This window comes from Oncorhynchus mykiss, chromosome 5 (genome assembly GCF_057628025.1).
Source record: "Oncorhynchus mykiss isolate SJ-2025 chromosome 5, ASM5762802v1, whole genome shotgun sequence".
NCBI classification, from domain to species: Eukaryota; Metazoa; Chordata; class Actinopteri; order Salmoniformes; family Salmonidae; genus Oncorhynchus; species Oncorhynchus mykiss.
The window spans coordinates 41,801,108-41,825,840 of NC_143026.1; the positions used below are offsets into that span (position 1 = coordinate 41,801,108).

At 45.5% G+C, this 24,733-nt stretch overlaps 1 protein-coding gene across 2 annotated transcripts in view; it reads left to right on the forward strand.

The window, feature by feature from the left end:
• The first annotated feature begins 1,327 nt into the window (after positions 1-1,327).
• The window catches only part of LOC110523851 (M-phase phosphoprotein 9), a 33,200-nt gene continuing 9,794 nt past the window's right edge, over positions 1,328-24,733 (forward strand). Inside the window, exons 1-19 of one of the 2 annotated variants that reach the window (XM_090234858.1) lie at positions 1,328-1,468; positions 2,172-2,458; positions 2,547-2,694; positions 4,005-4,094; positions 7,099-7,908; positions 8,203-8,275; positions 8,530-8,633; positions 8,832-8,951; positions 19,002-19,480; positions 20,119-20,268; positions 20,355-20,442; positions 20,516-20,731; positions 21,045-21,092; positions 21,205-21,269; positions 22,824-22,925; positions 23,074-23,298; positions 23,414-23,589; positions 24,049-24,351; positions 24,434-24,554. In XM_090234858.1, coding sequence (XP_090090984.1) covers positions 2,208-2,458; positions 2,547-2,694; positions 4,005-4,094; positions 7,099-7,908; positions 8,203-8,275; positions 8,530-8,633; positions 8,832-8,951; positions 19,002-19,480; positions 20,119-20,268; positions 20,355-20,442; positions 20,516-20,731; positions 21,045-21,092; positions 21,205-21,269; positions 22,824-22,925; positions 23,074-23,298; positions 23,414-23,589; positions 24,049-24,351; positions 24,434-24,554 — 3,569 coding nt within the window. In that variant the 5' untranslated portion in view covers positions 1,328-1,468; positions 2,172-2,207. The remainder of the gene's footprint in view (positions 1,469-2,171; positions 2,459-2,546; positions 2,695-4,004; positions 4,095-7,098; positions 7,909-8,202; positions 8,276-8,529; positions 8,634-8,831; positions 8,952-19,001; positions 19,481-20,118; positions 20,269-20,354; positions 20,443-20,515; positions 20,732-21,044; positions 21,093-21,204; positions 21,270-22,823; positions 22,926-23,073; positions 23,299-23,413; positions 23,590-24,048; positions 24,352-24,433; positions 24,555-24,733) is intronic. The other variant, XM_090234859.1, reaches the window with a different exon arrangement.

Below are 24,733 nucleotides of genomic sequence, written 5' to 3' on the forward strand. Positions count from 1 at the left end.
GACTGGTGCCAGGAAAATAACCTCTCACTTCACCTAAAAAAAACCGCAAAGGAGTTGATCGTGGACAACAGGGGACAGAAGAGGGAGCACACCCCCATCAACGGGCACAGTGGAGAAGGTCAAAAGCTTAAAGTTCCTTGGCGTGCACATCACTGACCTGAAATGGTCCCACCACACCGACACTGTGGTGAAGAAGGCACAACAGCACCACTTCAACCTCAGGTGGCTGAAGAAATTTGGCAAGGCCCCAAGCCACTGTCTGTTCACTCTGCTACCATCTAGCAGACAGAGACTGTACAGGTGCAGAGCTGGGACAGAGACAGAAACCGTTTCTATCTCCAGGCATTCAGACTGTTGAACAGCCATCACTAGCTGACTACTTGCCAGTTCATCTGCCCTGCAACATCTTGGAACAATGTCAAAGTAACTAGTGGAGATGTGAAAGTTGTTTATACTTTGGCTAAAACCTAGCTTTTATATTCGTTTATTTAGCTATACAAGCAAGTTAAAACTGCACACCTCTGAGAGCAAGCTATCTAGACCACTTGACAGCTAATTATGCTAGCTAGCTAAATCAAGGGGAGGGGAAACAGCAGTACATAAAATAGCCTATGCGGTGACGTTCAATGAATGTGCGGGGGAAAATCTTCCCAGCGTGAAATAGTTCCCAATCGTTATGATTGTGACTCCATGTTGTGGATTTTCCTCACTACAAGAAAATGTTAAATAATTGCACGTGCGTCTCTTTATGTGGATGTCTCTCTCACACCCTCCCTGCTGTGTATGTATATACTGTATTCTCGAAATAGCTAATATAGCTACTACTGTACATATAATTTTCTTTCCAAATTATATACTGTCTGTACACACCACGTATTTATATTCGGACATGTGCTCCCTCCTATCTTCATTGGATTGTTAATTGGACTCGTTCTCTCATTTGTAGATTATTTGTATTGTGTTTGATATTCTACTGCACTGTTGGATCTAGTAACATACCGATTTCACGAGTTTGGATAATCTCAAAATCACGTTACGGATTATCATTTGGACAGGTAACTAACTAGTAACTGTAACGGATTACATTTAGAAAGTAACCTACCCCAAACCTGATTGTAGATAACAATTTAGCAATCGCATATTTGTTAGGTTGTAACAAAATTTTGTCTCCCGCGTGTTAAATTGAATCGCTCTACCCCTGCAGCGAATGAATAATTTCCTACAAGTTCTACCAATCATGTACACTGCACTGTGCATCACAGCAAATCATAATGGCTGAATGAGAGAGACAGCCAATCAGATAACTCGTTTTCGATTTCATTCGGCCAATTAGACATTGCGTAATGTTTTGCCGTTGAACGTTATGCTGCAGCACTGCTAGCTAGCTAGCGTTAGCTGCAGTAGACTAGCTAGCTGGCTAGTATTGTTGAAGGTAAAATATGGGTGAAGTTACTTTACAAGTTAACTGGTAAGTTAAAGCGACTTTTATTAAAAAATCTTATTAATCTACTTGACATATTAACTATGAATCGACTGTGTGCTTATTGAGCCTAATGAAGGCGCTAGTTTCAATCATTTTCAAGATGTAACATTACTCTTAGCTAGCTAACCGTAAACGTTGATGCTTGCAAACCTGTCAGTTAGCATGGTTAACCAACGTTAGCTAGCTAGCCAGCAGGATACAGCCAGCGGACAACTGGCCAGTCAATCAATAGCAAGATTAATACTGTACTAACAAGTAGAAGGAGACTAGCTACGATATCCAGGTAGTTATATTTAGCTTGCAATGTAGTTAGATACGTCTGCTTGATGATCTCATATGTTTACTACTGGTATATGCCCCTGTCAGGTATATCTTGCAAGGCTTCTGCTATAATCTTATCCAGCAAGTGTATGCAAGTTACTATTTGAATGAAACTGCCCCAGTTAAAGTGAAAGTTTGATTACGGTCACCATCACCAAAGGGCCTAGCCACCTGCTTGTATTTCATCTCACATCATAGTCCTGGTCCATGTCTGTACTCTGGAGTTTAAAGGGACTGTTCACAATGAAAAGTGAGTTTGTCATACGTAACTTCAGACCTTTCCCTTCGATCTCCTGCAAGTATTAACCCCCCACCCCCACCCCACCCAGCATTAAGGGAGAGCTGTCTCCCTCTATCTCCCTTGTAGGTATCAGACTCTCCCCCAGGTTGTGGGCCCATAAGCATGTCCACAGATGACAGTATCTCTGAGGATGTGTCCAGCCTGGGGGCCCTGAGCCACTGCCATGCCGGGGAAGGGGGCAAGGAAAGCGAGTCTTCAGAGGGAACCTCAGCAGCCTCTGGCCTGGGGCTGGGACTTGGGTTGGGGCTGTCCGGGACAGAGGAACCCAACGCCAACTCCAAGACTGAAGGGGGAACCGTAGATGGGAGAGCTGAAGACGTCACACCAGCATGCAGCCTCCCCCACAAGATCAGGTGTGTGGAGACTGTGGCTTCTAAGTGTGCTACATTGAGTAATCCAACCTAGTCCCTTTTCCTGACTCCTGTGTACTGTGTTCCCCAGGAGCCTGTGTCTGAGTACGGAGGAGGCCTTTGGGCCTGGCAAGAGTCTCCCCTTCATCAACCCCTCCTCCCTGGAGACCCTCAGAGCTCTGGTCCAAGAGATCCAGAGTAGTGGGGAGACTGACCCGGAGATGTGGAAGGACTGTGAGGTAGGAAAGAGTCTGGGCTCTTGTGTAACTGCAAGGGTAGGATGGACAACAGACAAACCGATATATAGCATACCATATATTTAGTGTGGAACGACTAAACTGCCACTGATAGAGAAATGTCTGTGGCAGTTAGTATGTCAGAGAAGTGTGATTGTGTGTGTTCTCTAAACGTCTCCCTGGAAAGGGTGATACTGGGGTTAGCTGGTGTGGTCATTATTCTCCTGCAGCACGTTGGGCAGCCGGAAGTCTTATCCCTCCTCTGTCGCTTCTGCTGTCCCTGTGGATCTTAGCTGACAGCACACACACACTTGGTCCCTAGACTGCACACATCACACAACTGCAGCTGATCTCTTCAGACAGGACATGATTTGTGGGGAATAGACAACTGTGATGCTGGCAGCAGTGCCACCTCCTCTCACACAGAAGAAAACACACTGGAAAGAGTACTGTATTCCCCAGCTTTAAATACAAGGATCTAGAGCTGGGCGATATGGACAAAAATCCATATTGTGATAAATTGCCTGAACTGATCTGATAACAATAAATTGAATGATAAGTTTTTAACATTAATGTGCACCACTTTGTTTAGTTTTATTATTCTATAAACTACTACGTCTAGTTTGATTGTTGTATGCCATCAATTGTTCCATGAACAATCACCAATATTAACAAACTTATTTCATGTCTAACTCCACATTTCACTTGTATAGGCAACTTGTCGTAATGAACGATGTCAGCAAAATGCCTGCGTCCCAGCTCTACATGGGATCTATCCCAATTGTCTTAATGACCTCCTGCCCTCTCTTCTCATACAGCTTTCCTGATCTGAAAACACATGCTCAATTACTTTTGAGATGCAACCCATACCCAAGTCTGTTATTGTGCCCAGAAAACATGAACATTTAACCTATGTTTGAAAATGTGCAAATAACTGAGTCGCTAAAAGGGAATCAGTGAATTTCTTATGGACTGTAATATCAGGTGCCATACCCCCTCCCCCTCACCTCCCTGGGTGCATGGCATAGTACCACTAATTCACTTTTCTCACATCACAACTGGAGCACAGCTGCTTCCGGATGCAACCCCCCCCCCCCCCCACACACACACACACACACACACAGACCCCTTCTGCGAGCCTAACTCACAGCTGTCACACTTCTTCCCTCCAATCAGAACATTTGACTATTTGCCATATTCATATTCACACTGGAAACGTGCCCATAACTTTAAGAGGAAATCTTTTCCAATGCTTTCTGGATGGTACTGTACAGACCTAATTTTGAAGATGTGTACGTGTCTTTGTTCAACAGGGTCGATGGCTGCATCTGTTCCAGCTAGTAGAGAAACAGTACCAAGAGCAGATCCTGGCTCAGCAAGAACAGTACCAGTGCCAAATACAGGTTTGTACTACTATTTAAGTGTGTGTGATTTTCACGGAAGATGGCACCGACAGGTATAGCAGCTCCACTTCTAGCTCCTAAGAAACTTTGCAGTATTTCGTTTTTTTGTGTGTTATTTCTTACATTATTAGCACAGATTTTTGTTGTTGGTATTACATACAGCCCGGAAATAACTTTTGTATATCAGAGCGGTGGTAACTTGTTAACATTATGACCAGGAATACGACTTTCCGGAATTGGGTCCTTTGTTTGTACCTCCCAGGGCAATTGAACTTATTCCAGAGGCTGCTCCGAAACACCGCCGGCGGAGAAGAGGTATTCGGAGTGGACCTCTAGTCCGACTCAGGAGGTGTGCCCACCATCCACCGCTTCAGAGTATATTACTTGCTAATGTTCAGTCTCTGGACAATAAAGTAGATGAGCTCAGGGCAAGGATCTCCTTCCAGAGAGACATCGGGCATTGTAACATACTCTGGCTGTCTCGGATAAACTGTCCCCGTCCATACAGCCAGCTGGGTTCTCAGTACATCGCGCAGACGGGAATAAAGAACTCTCCGGGAAGAAGAAAGGCGGGGGTGTATGTTTCACGATTAGCTGCTCATCGTGTGATTGTGATAACACACAAACTCAAGTCCTTTTGTTCAGATGTCCTAGAATACCTCTCAATCAAATGCCGACTGTATTACCTCCAAAAATAATTATCTTCGGTTATAGTCACAGCCGAGTATATTCCCCCTCAAGCCGATACCAGGACGACCCTCAAAGAATTACACTGGACTTTATGCAACTGGAAACCACATATCTTGAGACTGCATTTATTGTATCTGGTGATTTTAACAAAAACTAAATTGAGGAAAATGCAACCATAGTTCTACCAACACATTGACTGTAGTACTCGTTCTGGAAAATCATTGGACCGCTGCTACTCAACTTTTCGAAACGCCTACAAGGTCCTCCCCCGCTCTCGTTTCGACAAATCTGATCACTACTCCATTTTGCCCCTCCCTTCCTATAGGCAGAAACTCAAACAGGAAGTACCCGTGCTAAGGTCTATTCAACGATGGTCTGACCAATCGGAATCCATGCTTCGAGATTATTTTGATCGCGCGGACTGGGATATGTTTCAGGTAGCCTCTTAGAGTAACATCATCGAATACACGGATACGGTGACTGAGTTCATCAGGAAGTGTATAGGATATGTTTTACCCACTGTGACTATTAAAACCTACCCAAACCAGAAACCGTGGATAGATGGCAGCATTCACGCAAAACTGAAAGTGCGAACCACCACATTTAACCATGGCAAGGTGACTGGTTATATGGCCGAATACAAACAATGTAGTTATTCCCTCCGTAAGGCAAACAGGCAAAATGTCAGTACAGAGACGAAGGAGTCGCAATTCAACGGCTCAGACACAACGTATGTGGCAGTGTCTACAGACAATCACGAACTACAAACAGAAAACCAGCCATGTTGCAGACACTGACGTCTTGCTTCCGGACAAGCTAAACACCTTCTTCGCCCGCTTTGAGGATAACACAGTGCCACCGACGCGGCCCGCTACCAAGGACTGTGGGCTTTCCTTCTCCGTGGCCGACGTGAGTAAGACAGTTAGGTGCGTTAACCCTCGCAAGGCTGCTGGCCCAGACGGCGTCCCTAGGCGCATCCTTCGAGCATACGCAGACCAGCTGGCTGGAGTGTTTACAGACATACTCAATCTCTCGCTATCCCAGTCTGCTGTCCCCACTTGCTTCAAGATGTCTACCATTGGTCCTGTACCGAAGAAAGCAAAGGTGACTGAACTAAATTACTATCACCTCGTAGCACTCACTTCTGTCATCATAAAGTGCTTTGAGAGGCTAGTTAAGGATCATTTAACCTGACACCCTAGACCGACTTCAATTTGCTTACCGCCTCAATAGATCCACAGACAATGCAATCGCCATCGCACTTCACACTGCCCTATCCCACCTGGTCAAGAGGAATACCAGTGTAAAAATGCTGTTCATTGACTATAGTTCAGCATTCAACACCATAGTACCCTCCAAGCTTATCAGTAAGCTCGTGGCCCTGGGTCTGAACCCCGCCCTGTGTAACTGGGTCCTGGACTTCCTGACGGGCCACAGACAGTGTGGTGAAGAAGCCTCAAACTCACGAGGCTGAAGAAATTTGGCTTGGTCCCTAAAACCCTCAACTTTTACAGATGCACAATTCAGAGCATCCTGTTGGGCTGTATCCCCGCCTGGTACGGCAACTGTACCTCCCGCAACCGGAGGGCTCTTCAGAGGGTGGTGCATCAGAGGCTGCCCAACGCATCACCGGTGGCAAACTACCTGCCCTCCAGGACACCTACAGCACCCGATGACATAGGAAGGCCAAAAAGATCATCAAGGACATCAACCACCCGAGCCACTGCCTGTTCACCCCGCTATCATCCAGAAGGCGAGGTCAATACAGATGCATCAAAGCTGGGACCGAGAGACTGAAAAACAGCTTCTAACTCATGGCCATCAGACTGTTAAATAGCCATCACTAGCCGGCTTCCACCTGGTTACGCAACCCTGCACCTTGGAGGCTGCTGCCCTGTATACATAGACTTGGAATCGCTGGCCACTTTAATAGTGGAACACTAGTTACTTCAATGTTTACCTACTGCTTTACACATCTCATATGTATATACTGTATTGTATTCTACTATATTTTAGTCAATGCCACTCCGACATTGCTCAATCTAATATATTTTAGTATTTCTTAATTCTATTTGTTTACTTTTATATTGGTGTGTATTGTTGTGAATTGTTAGATACTACTGGACTGTTGGAGCTAGGAACACAAGCATTTCGCTACACCCGCAATAACATTCGCTAAATATGTGTATGTGACCAAAAAATTTTGATTTGACTATTGCCAAGTACAGCTCTGAACTATACATGGCCTGTTCTAGAATCCATAAAGATGCATGTTCTGATGCCTGTTTACACTGTGATTATTTTCCTCTTCCAGCTGATTCAGGATGAGATCAAAGCCTTGGTTCAGCTCCAGAACCGCCAGACCAGCACACAGACCCACAACAATTACCCATATACTGCTACCACCAACACACAGACACATCACGATTACCAATCTACGCTGTTTACTGTCACACAGACACACCCAGACTACTCCTCTTCCCCTGCTGTTGCCACCATCCACCCCTCACCCTCCACGGACCTTCCCAATGGGAACCCGCCTCTCTCTGCTCCCCCCACCTCCCTCTCTGTTCCACAACCCCTTCTGAGCTCCACCTTCCCTCTACCCCCACCCCCTCGGCCAGGGACGGTCACCCCAAGAGAGAGGTGGGCTGAGGGGGCAGGGACGGTGCTGAGCAGTGGGTATGGGACCCTGTCAGCCTGGGGGTCAGGGCTCGAGGGGACAAAGACTCCGGGGGGAGTAGAGGAGAGAGGCCGGGGGAAAGAGGAGCCTGGTTGGTCCCTTCACCTCCAGGACTACACAGAGACCATTCTGATTGGCCAGGAGGGTCAGAAGAGGAGTGCCTCGGCCAATGAGGTGGCTCCTAGAGACAATCCTAGTCCACCTGAGCAGCAGAGAACCTCCAGCCAATCGCTGACCTCCTGGGCTCAAAGACAGAGACGCAGCAAACCCAAGAAGAGCACAGCGGGGCAGGCCCAACCTCCCCTGGCTTCCCCCCCACCCCTCCAGGCCCCATTCCCGGGCCAGAGCGGCCCTCAGACCTCTTCCTCCCAGGATCAGCAGCCCAGCCCCAGGCAGAGCCCTAGAGACAGCCCCCTGGAGAACACTGACCTCCAGGACAAGGTACACCTAACTCCAGCCGACGCACCCGGTTCCTTTTGAATTTCTAGTAGCTGGATAAAATGATGTAAAACTATTTGGATTACTGGAGTCAGTAAAATGCGCAGCCGTTTTGTTATATCACCTTGTATTTTGTCTGTCACTGTGTCTGCCCTGCTTTATATGCGTCACAGTCAGTTGAAACAGGATTCCTTGTGGGGAAGCATTTTGAAAAGGAAACAGTAAGACACTGGAGTTAGCTTTGGGTCTCATTCTCTCTCCTTCTCCTTTGTTCATTTCTCTTCTCTCTGTTTTCAGCATGGGTCGGCTGCTACCTTCACCAACTCCTTTCCTCTGAGGAGAAGTGACAGCCTCATGTCTGAGGCCTCAGGTAACCACACACACACACACATACACACACACACACACACAAACACAGGCCTCTTTGTATCCGCTCTAAACATTGGCCTACATCCTGCGCGGTCTTGTCACCTTGTTGAATAACACTGTTGCCTTTGCTTGAGCAGCAGTTCTGAAATGCGGTCAAAGCAATAATGCTAAGTGCTTGTAGTAACATAGTTATAAAGCAGTCTAGTATAGATGTTGTTAAAATGGAGTGATACGTGTCTGCTTCTTGTCCTTCAGGTCTGACGTACTGGCGCCTGGATGAGAGTGAGCTCTACCGCCCTCTACCTGACAGCTTCGACAGTGGAGCCTACCTGCTGCTGCAGGAGGCCTCTATCAGTCTGGTAGGTGAAGGTCAAAAGGACAACCCAAACTTGTTCCACCTTAAATACAGTGTTTGTTTTCATTGTGCTGAAAACGTTAGTCTCTTCTTAGGGAAATCCCACACGTTTTCAGACCTGAATCCCAAGTAAACGAAAACAAATGACACCACCTCCCTCCGTTGTGTTAGTTTGTTGTGCGTCTCTCTCTGTGTCTCCCAGACCTCTCCAGAGGACCAGAAGCGGTCTCTCAGAGAGATCTACCACAGCAAGCAGAGAACTACTGAGTCTAAACACACTGACTGGGACCGCTCTCTCACCTGCAGCCCCACGTCACCACAGGTACACACACACACACACACACACTAAGGTTGGGCGGTTCCAGATGTTCATACCGTTTCCGTACCATACCGGGGTATACTGTATTCAAATCAAATCAAATTTATTTATATAGCCCTTTGTACATCAGCTGATATCTCAAAGTGCTGTACAGAAACCCAGCCTAAAACCCCAAACAGCAAGCAATGCAGGTGTAGAAGCACGGTGGCTAGGAAAAACTCCCTAGAAAGGCCAAAACCTAGGAAGAAACCTAGAGAGGAACCAGGCTATGTGGGGTGGCCAGTCCTTTTCTGGCTGTGCCGGGTGGAGATTATAACAGAACATGGCCAAGATGTTCAAATGTTCATAAATGACCAGCATGGTCGAATAATAATAAGGCAGAACAGTTGAAACTGGAGCAGCAGCACGGCCAGGTGGACTGGGGACAGCAAGGAGTCATCATGTCGGGTAGTCCTGGGGCATGGTCCTAGGGCTCAGGTCCTCCGAGAGAGAGAAAGAGAGAATTGGAGAGAGCACATGTGGGGTGGCCAGTCCTCTTCTGGCTGTGCCGGGTGTAGATTATAACAGAACATGGCCAAGATGTTCAAATGTTCATAAATGACCAGCATGGTCGAATAATAATAAGGCAGAACAGTTGAAACTGGAGCAGCAGCACGGCCAGGTGGACTGGGGACAGCAAGGAGTCATCATGTCAGGTAGTCCTGGGGCATGGTCCTAGGGCTCAGGTCCTCCGAGAGAGAGAAAGAGAGAATTAGAGAATGCACACTTAGATTCACACAGGACACCGAATAGGACAGGAGAGGTACTCCAGATATAACAAACTGACCCTAGCCCCCCGACACATAAACTACTGCAGCATAAATACTGGAGGCTGAGACAGGAGGGGTCAGGAGACACTGTGGCCCCATCCGAGGACACCCCCGGACAGGGCCAAACAGGAAGGATATAACCCCACCCACTTTGCCAAAGCACAGCCCCCACACCAGGGATATCTTCAACCACCAACTTACCATCCTGAGACAAGGCTGAGTATAGCCCACAAAGATCTCCGCCATGGCACAACCCAAGGGGGGGCGCCAACCCAGACAGGATGACCACATCAGTGAATCAACCCACTGACGCACCCCTTCCAGGGACGGCATGAGAGAGCCCCAGTAAGCCAGTGACTCAGCCCCTGTAATAGGGTTAGAGGCAGAGAATCCCAGTGGAAAGAGGGGAACCGGCCAGGCAGAGACAGCAAGGGCGGTTCGTTGCTCCAGAGCCTTTCCGTTCACCTTCCCACTCCTGAGCCAGACTACACTCAATCATATGACCCACTGAAGAGATGAACCTTCAGTAAAGACTTAAAGGTTGAGACCGAGTTTGCGTCTCTGACATGGGTAGGCAGACCGTTCCATAAAATTGGTGCTCTATAGGAGAAAGCCCTGCCTCCAGCTGTTTGCTTAGAAATTCTAGGGACAATTAGGAGGCCTGCGTCTTGTGACCGTAGCGTACGTGTAGGTATGTACGGCAGGACCAAATCAGAGAGATAGGTAGGAGCAAGCCCATGTAATGCTTTGTAGGTTAGCAGTAAAACCTTGAAATCAGCCCTTGCTTTGACAGGAAGCCAGTGTAGGGAGGCTAGCACTGGAGTAATATGATCATTTTTTTGGGTTCTAGTCAGGATTCTAGTAGCCGTATTTAGCACTAGCTGAAGTTTATTTAGTGCTTTATCCGGGTAGCCGGAAAGTAGAGCATTGCAGTAGTCTAACCTAGAAGTGACAAAAGCATGGATACATTTTTCTGCATCATTTTTGGACAGAGATTCTGATTTTTGCAATGTTACGTAGATGGAAAAAAGCTGTCCTTGAAATGGTCTTGATATGTTCTCTTTTGAAGAGAGATCAGGGTCCAGAGTAACGCCGAGGTCCTTCACAGTTTTATTTGAGACGACTGTACAACCATTAAGATTAATTGTCAGATTCAACAGAAGATCTCTTTGTTTCTTGGGACCTAGAACAAGCATCTCTGTTTTGTCTGAATTTAAAAGTAGAAAGTTTGCAGCCATCCACTTCCTTATGTCTGAAACACATGCTTCTAGCAAGGGCAATTTTGGGGCTTCACCATGTTTCATTGAAATGTACAGCAGTGTGTCATCCGCATAGCAGTGAAAGTTAACATTTATGTTTTCGAATAACATCCCCAAGAGGTAAAATATATAGTGAAAACAATAGTGGTCCTAAAACGGAACCTTGAGGAACACCGAAATTTACAGTTGATTTGTCAGAGGACAAACCATTCACAGGGACAAACTGATATCTTTCCGACAGATAAGATCTAAACCAGGCCAGAACTTGTCCGTGTAGACCAATTTGGGTTTCCAATCTCTCCAAAAGAATGTGGTGATCGATGGTATCAAAAGCAGCACTAAGGTCTAGGAGCACGAGGACAGATGCAGAGCCTCGGTCCGATGCCATTAAAATGTAATTTACCACCTTCACAAGTGCAGTCTCAGTGCTATGATGGGGTCTAAAACCAGACTGAAGCATTTTGTATACATTGTTTGTCTTCAGGAAGGCAGTGAGTCGCTGCGCAACAGCCTTTTCTAAAATGTTTGAGAGGAATGGAAGATTCAATATAGGCCAATTTAGTTTTTTATATTTTCTGGGTCAAGGTTTGGCTTTTTCAAGAGATGCTTTATTACTGCCACTTTTAGTGAGTTTGGTACACATCCGGTGGATAGAGAGCCGTTTATTATGTTCAACATAGGAGGGCCAAGCACAGGAAGCAGCTCTTTCAGTAGTTTAGTTGGAATAGGGTCCAGTATGCAGCTTGAAGGTTTAGAGGCCATGATTATTTTCATCATTGTGTCAAGAGATATAGTACTAAAACACTTGAGCATCTCTCTTGATCCTAGGTCCTGGCAGAGTTGTGCAGACTCAGGACAACTGAGCTTTGAAGGAATACGCAGATTTAAAGAGGAGTCCGTAATTTGCTTTCTAATAATCATAATCTTTTCCTCAAAGAAGTTCATGAATTTATCACTGCTAAAGTGAAAGCCATCCTCTCTTGGGGAATGCTGCTTTTTAGTTAGCTTTGCGACAGTATCAAAAAGGAATTTCGGATTGTTCTTATTTTCCTCAATTAAGTTAGACAAATAGGATGATCGAGCAGCAGTAAGGGCTCTTCGGTACTGCACGGTACTGTCTTTCCAAGCTAGTCGGAAGACTTCCAGTTTGGTGTGGCGCCATTTCCGTTCCAATTTTCTGGAAGCTTGCTTCAGAGCTCGGTTATTTTCTGTGTACCAGGGAGCTAGTTTCTTATGAGAAATGTTTTTAGTTTTTAGGGGTGCAACTGCATCTAGGGTATTGCGCAAGGTTAAATTGAGTTCCTCAGTTAGGTGGTTAACTGATTTTTGTCCTCTGGCGTCCTTGGGTAGACAGAGGGAATCTGGAAGGACATCAAGGAATCTTTGTGTTGTCTGTGAATTTATAGCACGACTTTTGATGTTCCTTGGTTGGGGTCTGAGCAGATTATTTGTTGCAATTGCAAACGTAATAAAACGGTGGTCCGATAGTCCAGGATTATGAGGAAAAACATTAAGATCCACAACATTTATTCCATGGGACAAAACTAGGTCCAGAGTATGACTGTGACAGTGAGTGGGTCCAGAGACATGTTGGACAAAACCCACTGAGTCGATGATGGCTCTGAAAGCCTTTATGAGTGGGTCTGTGGACTTTTCCATGTGAATATTAAAGTCACCAAAGATTAGAATATTATCTGCTATGACTACAAGGTCCGATAGGAATTCAGGGAACTCAATGAGGAACGCTGTATATGGCCCAGGAGGCCTGTAAACAGTAGCTATAAAAAGTGATTGAGTAGGCTGCATAGATTTCATGACTAGAAGCTCAAAAGACAAAAACGTCATTTTTTTTTGTAAAATGAAATTTGCTATCGTAAATGTTAGCAACACCTCCGCCTTTGTGGGATGCACGGGGGATATGCTCACTAGTGTAGCTAGGAGGTGAGGCCTCATTTAACACAGTAAATTCATCAGGCTTAAGCCATGTTTCAGTCAGGCCAATCACATCAAGTTTATGGTCAGTGATTAGTTCATTGACTATAATTGCCTTTGAAGTAAGGGATCTAACATTAAGTAGCCCTATTTTGAGATGTGAGGTATCATGATCTCTCAATAATGACAGGAATGGAGGAGGTCTTTATCCTAGTGAGATTGCTAAGGCGAACACCGCCATGTTTAGTTTTGCCCAACCTAGGTCGAGGCACAGACACGGTCTCTGGTGATAGCTGAGCTGACTACACTGACTGTGCTAGTGGCAGACTCCACTATGCTGGCAGGCTGGCTAACAGCCTGCTGCCTGGCCTGCACCCTATTTCATTGTGGAGCTAGAGGAGTTAGAGCCCTGTCTATGTTGGTAGATAAGATGAGAGCACCCCTCCAGCTAGGATGGAGTCCGTCACTCTTCAGCAGGTCAGGCTTGGTCCTGTTTGTGGGTGAGTCCCAGAAAGAGGGCCAATTATCTACAAATTCTATATTTTGGGAGGGGCAGAAAACAGTTTTCAACCAGCGATTGAGTTGTGAGACTCTGCTGTAGAGCTCATCACTCCCCCTAACTGGGAGGGGGCCAGAGACAATTACTCGATGCCGACACATCTTTCTAGCTGATTTACACGCAGAAGCTATGTTGCGCTTGGTGATCTGACTGTTTCATCCTAACATCGTTGGTGCCGACGTGGATAACAATATCTCTATACTCTCTACACTCGCCAGTTTTAGCTTTAGCCAGCACCATCTTCAGATTAGCCTTAACGTCGGTAGCCCTGCCCCCCGGTAAACAGTGTATGATCGCTGGATGATTCGTTTTAAGTCTAATACTGCGGGTAATGGAGTCGCCAAATACTAGAGTTTTCAATTTGTCAGAGCTAATGGTGGGAAGCTTCGGTGTCTCAGACCCCGTAACGGGAGGAGTAGAGACCAGAGAAGACTCGGCCTCTAACTCCGACTCGCTGCTTAATGGGGAAAACCGGTTGAAAGTTTCTGTCGGCTGAATGAGCGACACCGGTTGAGCATTCCTGCATTTCCTTCCAGAAACCGCGAGAAAGTTGTCTGGCTGCGGGGACTGTGCCAGGGGATTTATACTACTATCTGTACTTACTGGTGGCACAGACGCTGTTTCATCCTTTCCTACACTGAAATTACCCTTGCCTAACGATTGCGTCTGAAGCTGGGCTTGTAGCACAGCTATCCTCGCCGTAAGGCGATCGTTCTCCTGTATATTATGAGTACAGCGACTGCAATTAGAAGGCATCATGTTAATGTTACTACTTAGCTTCGGCTGTTGGAGGTCCTGACGAAACGTGTCCAGATAAAGCGTCCGGAGTGAAAAAGTTGAGGGAAAAAAACCAAAAATGTATTACCAGAAGTGCACACCAGGGGTGCTATAAAAAAATAATTGAGCTATCTTCTTGGTTACAGCAGAGACGTTCAAGCCCATCCTGGATCAAGATCCCTGTTGCCTAAATGGTTTCATGCTTCTAATTAAAAACATTTAATAAATAAGTGTATATATATATATATATATATATATATATATATATATATATTTTTTTTTTTTCTGAGTTACAGAAATATAAGGAAATCAGTCAATTGAAATAAATTCATTACGCCCTATTCTATGGAATTTACATGACTGGGCAGGGGCGTAGGCATAGACTCACCCACTTGGGAGCCAGGCCCACTCAATGGAGATCCAGGCCCAGCCAATGAGAATTTATTTTTCCCTACAAAAGGGCTTTATTACAGACAGAAATACTCGGATGTGAGCTGGCGTGGTTACACGTATGGCCGGTTGGACATACTGCCAAATTCTCTAAAATAGTGTTTTTATGGTACATCAATGAACATTGAATTCTCTGGCAACAGCTGTGGTGGACATTCCTCCAGTCATCATGACAATTGCATACTCAGATTCAATGGGTGTGATGTGAGGGTAGGACTCCTCCACTTCAGACCAAGCAGCCTTCATGTTCGCAGCATTGTCTGTTACCAGTGCAATTACCTTCTGTGGTCCAAGGTCATTGACTGTCTTCAGCTCATCTGCAATGTAGAGACCGGTGTGTCTGTTGTCCCTTGTGTCTGTGCTCTTGTAGAATACTGGTTGAGGGGTGGAGATGTAGTTAATTATTCCTTGCACACGAAAATTCAACCACCCATCAGAGATGATTGCAATACAGTCTGGTTTCTCTATGATTTGCTTGACCTTCACTTGAGCTCTGAACTCTGCATCCAGCAAATGAGGAGATAAAGCATGTCTGGTTGGAGGGGGTGTATGCTGGGTGAAGAACATTCAGAAATATCTTCCAATACAATACACATTGCCTGTGAGCATCAGAGGTGAACCAGTTGCATACACAACTCGAGCAAGACATTCATCAGCATTTCTCTGACTACGTTCCTCCATTGAGTCAAAAAACATCTGATTCCAGGGCCTCCCGGGTGGCGCAGTGCTCTTAAGGCACTGCATCGCAGTGCTAGCTGTGCCACCAGAGACTCTGGGTTTGAGCCCAGGCCGCAGCCGTCCCCGACCGGGAGGTCCATGTGGCGACGCACAATTGGCCTAGCATCGTCCGGGTCAGGGAGGGTTTGGCCGGTAGAGATATCCTTGTCTCATCGCGCGCTAGTGACTCCTGTGGCGGTCCGGGCACAGTGCACGCTGACCAGGTCGCTAGGTGTACGGTGTTTCCTCTGACTTGGTTGTGTTGTGTTTTGGAGGACGCATTGCTCTTGACCTTTGTCTCTCCCGAGCCCGTACGGGAGTTGTAGCGATGAGACAAGACAGTAACTACTAAGTAATTGGGGAGAAAAAGGGGTAAAAAAAAGAATACAAAAAAAAGAATAACTTCTGTTTCCAGGAGGACCATGAACTGTTGTCACAACCCAACCAATCCGCACTGCTTCTTAACACAGCGAGCATCCAACCCGGAAGCCAGCCGCACCAATGTGCATCATTTTTATCTCAAATAGAAGTTGAGGGACTTTTGTCAGAGGTTGCTTGTTGTGAGCACTGAGGGAACTTTATGCACTTGGCCAGATGATTCTGCCTCTTTGTTGCATTCTTCACATATGATTTGGCACAGTATTTGCAAATGTACACAGCTTTTCCTTCTACATTAGCTGCAGTTAAATGTCTCCACACATCCAATGCTGCCCGTGGCATTTTCCTGTAAAGATGAGGGAAAAATAAAATACAATTTGATATACAGATAAATAGTTAAGCAGTTAGATTAAACATCTCCTTTGTAAGATAAATGTTTTAAAGTGAAACATGTATGGACACAGGTGAATTAACACTCCTCAGTTAACCTCTCTAGGGTACGTGAGACGCTAACGTCCCACCTGACCAACATCCAGTGAATGTGCAGGGCGCCATATTCAAACAGAAATCTCATACTTAAAATTCCTCAAACATACATGTATTATACACCATTTTAAAGATAAACTTGTTGTTAATCACACCACAGTGTCCGGTTTCAAAAAGGCTTTACGACAAAAGCATACCATGCGATTATGTTAGGTCAGTACCTAGTCACAAAAAAACAGCCATTTTTCCAGCCAAAGAGAGGAGTCACAAAAAGCAGAAATAGAGAGAAAATTAATCACTAACCTTTGATGATCTACATCAGAATGCACTGCCAGGAATCCCAGTTCCACAATAAATATTAGTTTTGTTCGATAAAGTCCATAATTTATGTCCAAATACTTCCTTTTTGTTTGTGCATTTAGTACAGTAATTAAAATGCGCAGGCACTAGGTCCAGACAAAGTCAAAAAAGTTATTACAGTACGTAGAAACATGTCAAACGATGTATATAATCAATCTTTAGGATGTTTTTATCATAAATCTTCAATAATATTTCAACCGGAGAACTCCTTTGTCTTTAGAAATGAAAGGGAACGGAGCTAACTCTCACGGGCGTGCGCCTGACTGAGCACATGGCCTTCTGGCAGACACATGACTCAATCAGCTCCCATTCTCTCCCACTTCACAGTAGAAGCCTGAAACAAGGTTCTAAATACGGTTGACATCTAGTGGAAGCCTTAGGAAGTGCAATATGACCCCACAGACACTGTATATTGGATAGGCTAAGACTTGAAAACCTACAAACCTCAGATTTCCCACTTCCTGGTTGGATTTTTTTCTCAGGCTTTTGCCTGCCATATGGGTTCTGTTATACTTCGACATCATTCAAACAGTTTTAGAAACTTCAGAGTGTTTTCTATCCAAATCTACTAATAATATGCATATCCTAGCATCTGGGCCTGAATAGCAGGCAGTTTACTCTGGGCACGCTTTTTATCTGGATGTAAAAATATTGCCCCCTACCCCAAAGAAGTTAACAGGCTCAAGCAAGCTAAAACCCACATGGTAGCAAAAACTAACTAGCAGAAATTGTTAACAAGTTAGAAATGATTTAAACACACTTTCCTGTAGGCTAATTAACAAAAGATCATGAATGTCATACAACATATATTCACCCCACCCAGTATTGTAATCAAAACTTACCAGAAAGCATGAAGTCATTGGCCCCGACAGTGTAGTAGTGTGAGCTCAATAGCATTTAATTTAGTGTGCAAGATTTTAAGAATCAGCTGTACATGTCATGGAAAAATGCACTGTGCATGCAGAGGGTTGCAATTCCATTGATTTGGGAATAGTTTAACCAAATATGCCACAAGACCTAGAATTGCCTTATGTGTATCCCACAAAAAGGTTCACTGTTATAAGCTAACTTTTAAAAAATGAATTTAAGCAAAATTCCAGGACTTCATTTCCGGAAAAATTAAACATTTCACAGTGGGTGCGAGACACTGTGGCTTGTAGGCCTCTCCAGGTCTCGCACCCACTGTGCAATTTGGTGGAGGATGGGTGATGATCTGGGGGTGCTTCAGCAAGGCTGGAATCGGGAAGATTTGTCTTTGTGAAGGACGCATGAATCAAGCCACGTACAAGGTTGTCCTGGAAGAAAACTTGCTTCCTTCTGCTCTGACAATGTTCCCCAACTCTGAGGATTGGTTTTTCCAGCAGGACAATGCTCCATGCCACACAGCCAGGTCAATTAAGGTGTGGATGGAGGACCACCAGATCAAGACCCTGTCATGACCAGCCCAATCTCCAGACCTGAACCCCATTGAAAACCTCTGGAATGTGATCAAGAGGAAGATTGATAGTCACAAGCCATCAAACAAAGCCGAGCTGCTTGAATTTATGCGCCAGCAGTGACATAAAGTCACCCAACATCAATGTGAAAGACTGGTGGAGAGCATGCCAAGACGCATGAAAGATGTGATTGAAAATCAGGGTTATTCCTCCAGATATTGATTTCTGAATTCTTCCTAAGTTAAAACATTAGTATTGTGTTGTCTAAAAATGAATATGAACTTATTTTCTTTGCATTCTTTGAGGTCTGCATCTTTTTGTTATTTTGACCAGTTGTCATTTTCTGCAAAGAAATGCTCTTATTGACAATATTTTAATTTGGAATTTGGGATAAATGTTGTCAGTAGTTTAGTTTTATAGAATAAAACACACATGTTAATTTACCCAAACACATACCTATAAATAGTAAAACCAGAGAAACTCGTAATTTTGTAGTGGTCTTTTACATTTTTTCCAGAATTGTATAATTATTTTTGTTTTTTTGTTTCACAAAACAATTTAGTTAACAGGGATCTTGATCCAGGAGTAGATTTCAATGTCTCTTCTGTACCCAAGAAGCTTGATCTTGACATTTAGCAAACCAAATTCATAGCTGGAGCCCTGAGCTGAATATAATTAATTTGACATACCTTACTTTACTTATAGTTATACTTGCAGTTATAAGCAGTGGCGTAGCACGTGCCCTGGCAGCCCCCACGAGGCGGGGGTGTCCCCAACCCACAGTATTGAAAATCATACTGTCGGTATTTCAAAATACCCCGGTATACAATATAAACAATATATCGTCTAACACACACAGACACCTGCTCTAACCCTTCTCTTTGTTCTAGGTGTTAACTCTAGATCCCACTATTCAGCTCCGTCAATCAGATCGAACCTCCGGCTTCACCTCGCCCTCCCACTTCAGCAGCCCCTCCTACCCCACCCAGCCGCAGCTCTACCCCCGCGTTGACACCCCCGTCAGCCCAGACAGCATGGCCGAGGGCAGTGCCAACCCCGGGGACACAGACTGTGCCTCCAACGCCTCCAGCCTCTCCGCCGTTGCACCTACCCTAGCCAGAGTGGCCTCTCCTCGGATAAAACCAGCCCCGTCGCCCCCCTCTACCTCCAAGCCCTTGATGCTCCCCAGCAGCCAGCAACGCAAGGCCTTAGTCACTCAGGCCAGTGAGGAGGAGGGGAGTCACACACACACCAGCACCCTGAAGCAACTGGCTGTGTCTGGGAGGCAGACGCACTCTCACACACACTCCCGGAGCGGCCCTCGTATGGAGAAAGCGGCGTCACTGGAAGACCCTGTGATCGTCTCTCTGTGAGTGGCCAGAGGGCTGGTTATGTTTTTATATATTGGGTCACACGAGCGTCATGCAGTCCACACATCTAAGGGGCACAAAGTCCCTGAGGATAGCTGAGAGGTCGACAAGTTGTATTTTTCATACACTTGAAACAATTTTTGTTCTGCAATCTAGAGCCATAATTGTACTTAATTCTACGTTAAAAAAAAGTTTATTTTTCTGCATATCTAAGCATACTTCTTGAGCTGTGTGTATGACTGGTGGTTCTTTTTTATGACTAAAATCTGGGTACATTTAGTAATTGCTCGCTTTTCTAAAGTCTACCAACCTTGCCAGCAGGCATGCTAGCTAAGATAGAGTAGCTAGCTTGTCTAACTAACTTGATTGCCTGAAATGGCTTCTTGGCAGCTGGTGATGTGATTGGGAACCTATCACATCGGGGGGCCCATGCCCTATCACATAGGGGGGCACATGCCCCTGTGCCCCCCTATGGGCATGACACCTCTGGGGCCACACTAATATTATTTAGGGCATAAATCAGAGGAACAAGTAGTAGAATAACTAAGGTAATTGATACATACTGAGTACTACTAATCTTTTTTCTCCTCCCATTCCTCCTCTTTTCCCTTCTTTCTATTCTCCCCTCTTTCTCCAGGCTGAGAGAGAAGCTGAGAGAGAAACACACTCGTCATGTAGCTGATCTGAAGGCTTACTACGAGGCAGAGATCAAAGTCCTCCGGGACAAACTGGACCTGAGAGACTTGCCTCACGACTTGGAGCAGAGCAACCACACACTCAGACAGAGGTAGTGGTGGAGAGTGTGGGTGGGTGTGTTTGGGGGAAGGTTGGTGTGTGTGTGTGAGATCTAAGTCGTGGATGTTGTATTACCAGGTGTGCTCAGCTAGAGCGAGCTCTGTCTGATGCAAGCAGCCGTATCCAGGAGCTGGAGAACAAGAACACCATCCTAGAGAAACAACTGGTAGGATACTGTTATACCCTTAGTTGTGTGTGTGTGTGTGTGTGTGTGTGACGAGCTCTGCTGTCTCTTTCAGGCTGACTGGCCAGAGCGCTACGACACAGCCTGCTCCACGGCAACGTCCCTGCAGCAGCGATTGGACGAAAGCAGGCAGTCAGGCAGGGAGAAGGACTCCTCGGCCGGCCGCCTTAGGACCCGGGTCCGGCAGCTAGAGGAGGCTTTGGAGAACGCCTGCAGAGAAACGCAAGATAAGGAGGCCAGGAGGGAGAGGGAGTACAAGATGCTGCAGGACGTGAGTTCTGACGTTCTGACGTTATACCAGACTAGCCAAGTAAACCAACTGAAATCTCTGGTCTCTGACCCTCTGGGAAAGAATACTTTCTAGGTGTTGTAGTTTGGGAGATTACCTACAGAACATCTGGAGAACATTACCTCTACGTCTCTTACACCAGTCTCTTATTTGAGCAGCTTTCATGTACCCGCTGGATGTGTGCAAGGGACCTTGTAATAAGCTATTTGGCTGTAGCACAAAGGTTTAATAGACACACTCCGGTGTGTGTGTGTGGTCATGATGACTCAGGGGTTGTGTGTTTTTGTCTCCCTAGCTTCTGGGAGAGTATGACTCTCTGAAGAAAGACCACGGGGGGGTTAAGGTAACAGAACTATTCTATTAGTATAATCTATTGTCCCTTTCAGTGTTATTCCACCTCAAGAATAACAGGTGACACGTTGTTCTGGTTCTAACCTTTTGTTCTCTATCAACAGGACAACCTGGTGTCTACAGAGAACAAGCTGTTTGATGCGAACGAGCAGGTTTCTGAACTAAAAAGGTAACATCAAGCATCCAACACCAAGACCTGAAAACCAACATCTACAAGATAGATATGCTAGATAAATCATAACTAGACCTGGGTTAAAAAATAGCCCTATTTGAGTATTTTCAAATAACGTGGTCGAAAATCTAGTTCTACTTGAAGGTATTTTCAAATACAAGCGTCTTGTGTATTTGAGTATTTTCAAATAGATGCCAATACTTTCCAAGTGTATTTCCAAACACATTCCAATATTCAACTACTTGTATTTTCAAAGAGAAAATGTGAAGATATTTACTTCGAAATGTCTTTGTCATGATCAGACCTGGGTTCAAATACTATTTGGGGTATTTCAATTACTTTCAGAGTTATGTAATTTGTCCGATTCGGACATCCAGTTGTTGAGTGTTTTTGACACCTCCAGTATTACCAGAGTGACCACTTTTTTTGGGGTGATTTTATATTTAGAATTGTCAGAACATCCACAAACAGGACAGACACAACAAACACAGTCAACACCACACAAGGAGCTCCAGCCCATGATTTAAAAATATAAAATATAATTGAATGTACGGATTTGGTCAAGCCTCCTACCCATCTCCCACCAGCAGCCCGTAGCCATCCTCTCAAACAGCAAAGACAGTCAAAAGGAGGAGCAGGAGGAGAAGAAAGGCCGTATCCACAATGTACATCAGAGTAGAAAATGTGTCGTAAGTGCTGAGAATAGAGACTTCACTCCTACTCTTACGGCTCAAAATAAAAGCTATGCATGAAGCCTCTTTAGTCTTAAGTTCCAGTTCCACCTAGTCGACAGATATTTAGGAGAGCTCATGAGCTGTCTTAACCTGTTAAGTTACCAGAAAGGGTTTTTAACATTGGAGAAATGCAGTGAGTCAGTGGTTCCCGTGCCACAAGCAATTGCTTTGGTGGTGTTAAAATGTTTTGATATGTTTATATGATCACTCCATAAATAATCTGGACCTACATGCAACAGTGTCTCTTGCGCTTTTCAAAACGATTTCACGTGTAGCCTATATTTTATATGACCTGCCTAAATACTTAGAACCACGAGGTTAATTAATAAACATGTTTTTCTTTTTGATTATTGAATAACCTGCAGTGCCTTCAGAAAGTATTCGAACCCCTTGACTTAATTCCACAGTTTGTTGTTACAGCCTGAGATTTAAAAGGATTTAATAGATTTTCTTTGCACAGCCGTCTACAGACGATAACCCTGTGTGACAGTCTTAAAATGATCCTAAAACCTCTGAGCTGGGGGCTTTTGTTGTCGTCTTAAAACAGCTTTTAACATGATTCCTAGGACATTTTCCCTGATGTTTTGTGGATACGGGCCAAGAGTGACAGATTGAAGAATCCCTTTTGACTGAGAGAGGAGTTATTTTCTTTTGGTGTGACTATCTATTTTGGTAAACAAAGAATAGATGTATCATGTGCCAGCTTTTCTTTCTTCATCAGTGTGTTTTGTCCCAGCACCGGTGGCGATCCTGTATTTGACATGTCTCGATCACCCACACTCTCTTTCCTGTATCTGTCTGTGGCCCGCCTCCTCAGGGTGGTCTGTAAGCTGGAGAGCCAGGTGAATCAGCTGGAGCATGAGAACCAGGCCAGGAGTCGCCAGGCTGTCCACAACCACACACAGCCTTCTGGAGCTGGGTACGGTCTCCTCTCCTCCACGTATGCATACATGTTGTGCTTCCGTTAGGTCCCAAAGCAGGTCTGACCAATAGCCGTTATTATTATTTTTAACCCTCTCCTGTCTCTCTGTCTGACTCTAGCTGTTGTTACTGTTATCCCTCTCCAGTCTGTACCACCATCCGGACCTGTTGCTTTCGCCCAGCAAACACCCCTGGCAACCAGAATCCACCTATAGAATTTCTCCTTGCCCTCAAACCGACCAATCACACAGCACCTGGAAGTCTCCCAGTCCTCAAACTGACCAATCGCAGAGTTTCAGGATGTCCCCTTGCCCTCAAACTGACCAATCAGGCAGCTCGGGCCACTTTACAGACCACACTGGCAGCAGGAGGTATGGTTGCAGTGTTAACTTTGGAATACCTCCTTTTAATCCCCTTTCCCCTTGATTTAACCCTGATTAAAAATCGGACCAGTTTAACTCACCCGGGTCCTGTTTTGTCCTGTAGGTGTTTGTCCCCTCCAGAGCGTGAGCAGGAAAGGGGTGAGGTTGTGAGGGAGACTCGGGGGCCTCTGACCCCACTGATGAGGGCCCTGATAGAGCTGGATGAGACCAGAACCACTGAGGACCGGGCCCCCTGTAAGACCAGCCACAGTACCTCTGACTCACTCTCACTGGCCTCCAGTAAGACACACTCCTCATCCCACAGTAGGCCCTCCGCTTACTCACCAACTCATTACCTTCACTCCGTCCTCAGCACGGTGCTAGAACAGTGTAGCATAACTCAGTCATTGGCTCCAGTCATAAAGTTGGAGGTTGTATTCTCCCCTCAGCCTTTTGGATATGTTTTTTTTAGTTCATCTGAAACCAGCATTTTAAGCTTTTCTGTCTCGTGAAAATTGAGTGATTTTTGCAAACTAACATGATCTTGTCAGTTCTAAGAAAGTTCTCTAAAAGCTAGAGGACGTGTTTGATTCTCTAGTCTACTCTGAAGTCTTTTGATTGTTAGTCTGTTTTTGAGCTGTATACTTTAACTTATGTGATGATGCTGTGGTGGTGTTTGTTGAGATGCAAGACAGATTTCCCCGAAGGGGACACGATTATTATTAACTAGCTGTCTCTATGTATCTGTCTGTGTTGCAGGGCTGGGCAGCCGGAGGCCCACTGTTGGCTTCATAGAGAGAAACCACAGAGAACCAACAACACAGGACAGGGGCGGGACTGGACAGGAGAGTGGTGCGTCCGGATCTGAAAGAGGCATGGTCTGTCTGAATGGAGGCAGGGATGGACCTCCCCAGGGTGTGGCTTCTCCTGGAAGGGCTTCGTCTGGGACATTCAGGGGAGTGTGTCTGCTGAGAGCCCAGAGAAGTCTGTCTCCAGAAGGCCACAGGTCCTCCTCTCTGCCCCCCCGCGCCCAGAGGGCCACCTTCCCCCCTACCACACCCAGTGCGTCATGTCATTTTCACTGCTATTTCCTTGTGTAGTTCATTGTGTAGGGTTCTTGAACTTATCTAGTGTTATGTTCTAGCTAAGAGAGAGACCCTGATGACGCCTCAGTCGGCTAAATCCAGCCCCAAACGCTGTCCTACAGAGAACTACTCCACTGCCTTTGGCAACCCACTACCACGACAACAGCAGCTACACAACAGGTACGGGTTAAGTACCCCTGGATGACAGGACCGGTCCTAAGCTGAATCTGTGCACCCTTGATTTGTTTTCACCCTGTTCATTACAGGTGTGTCTTCTCCAACTATTGTGTCTCATTATTCCTGACGCATTTTCCCTACCATGCTTGATATGTTTTAGCCTCAGAGTTCAGGTTTGTGAT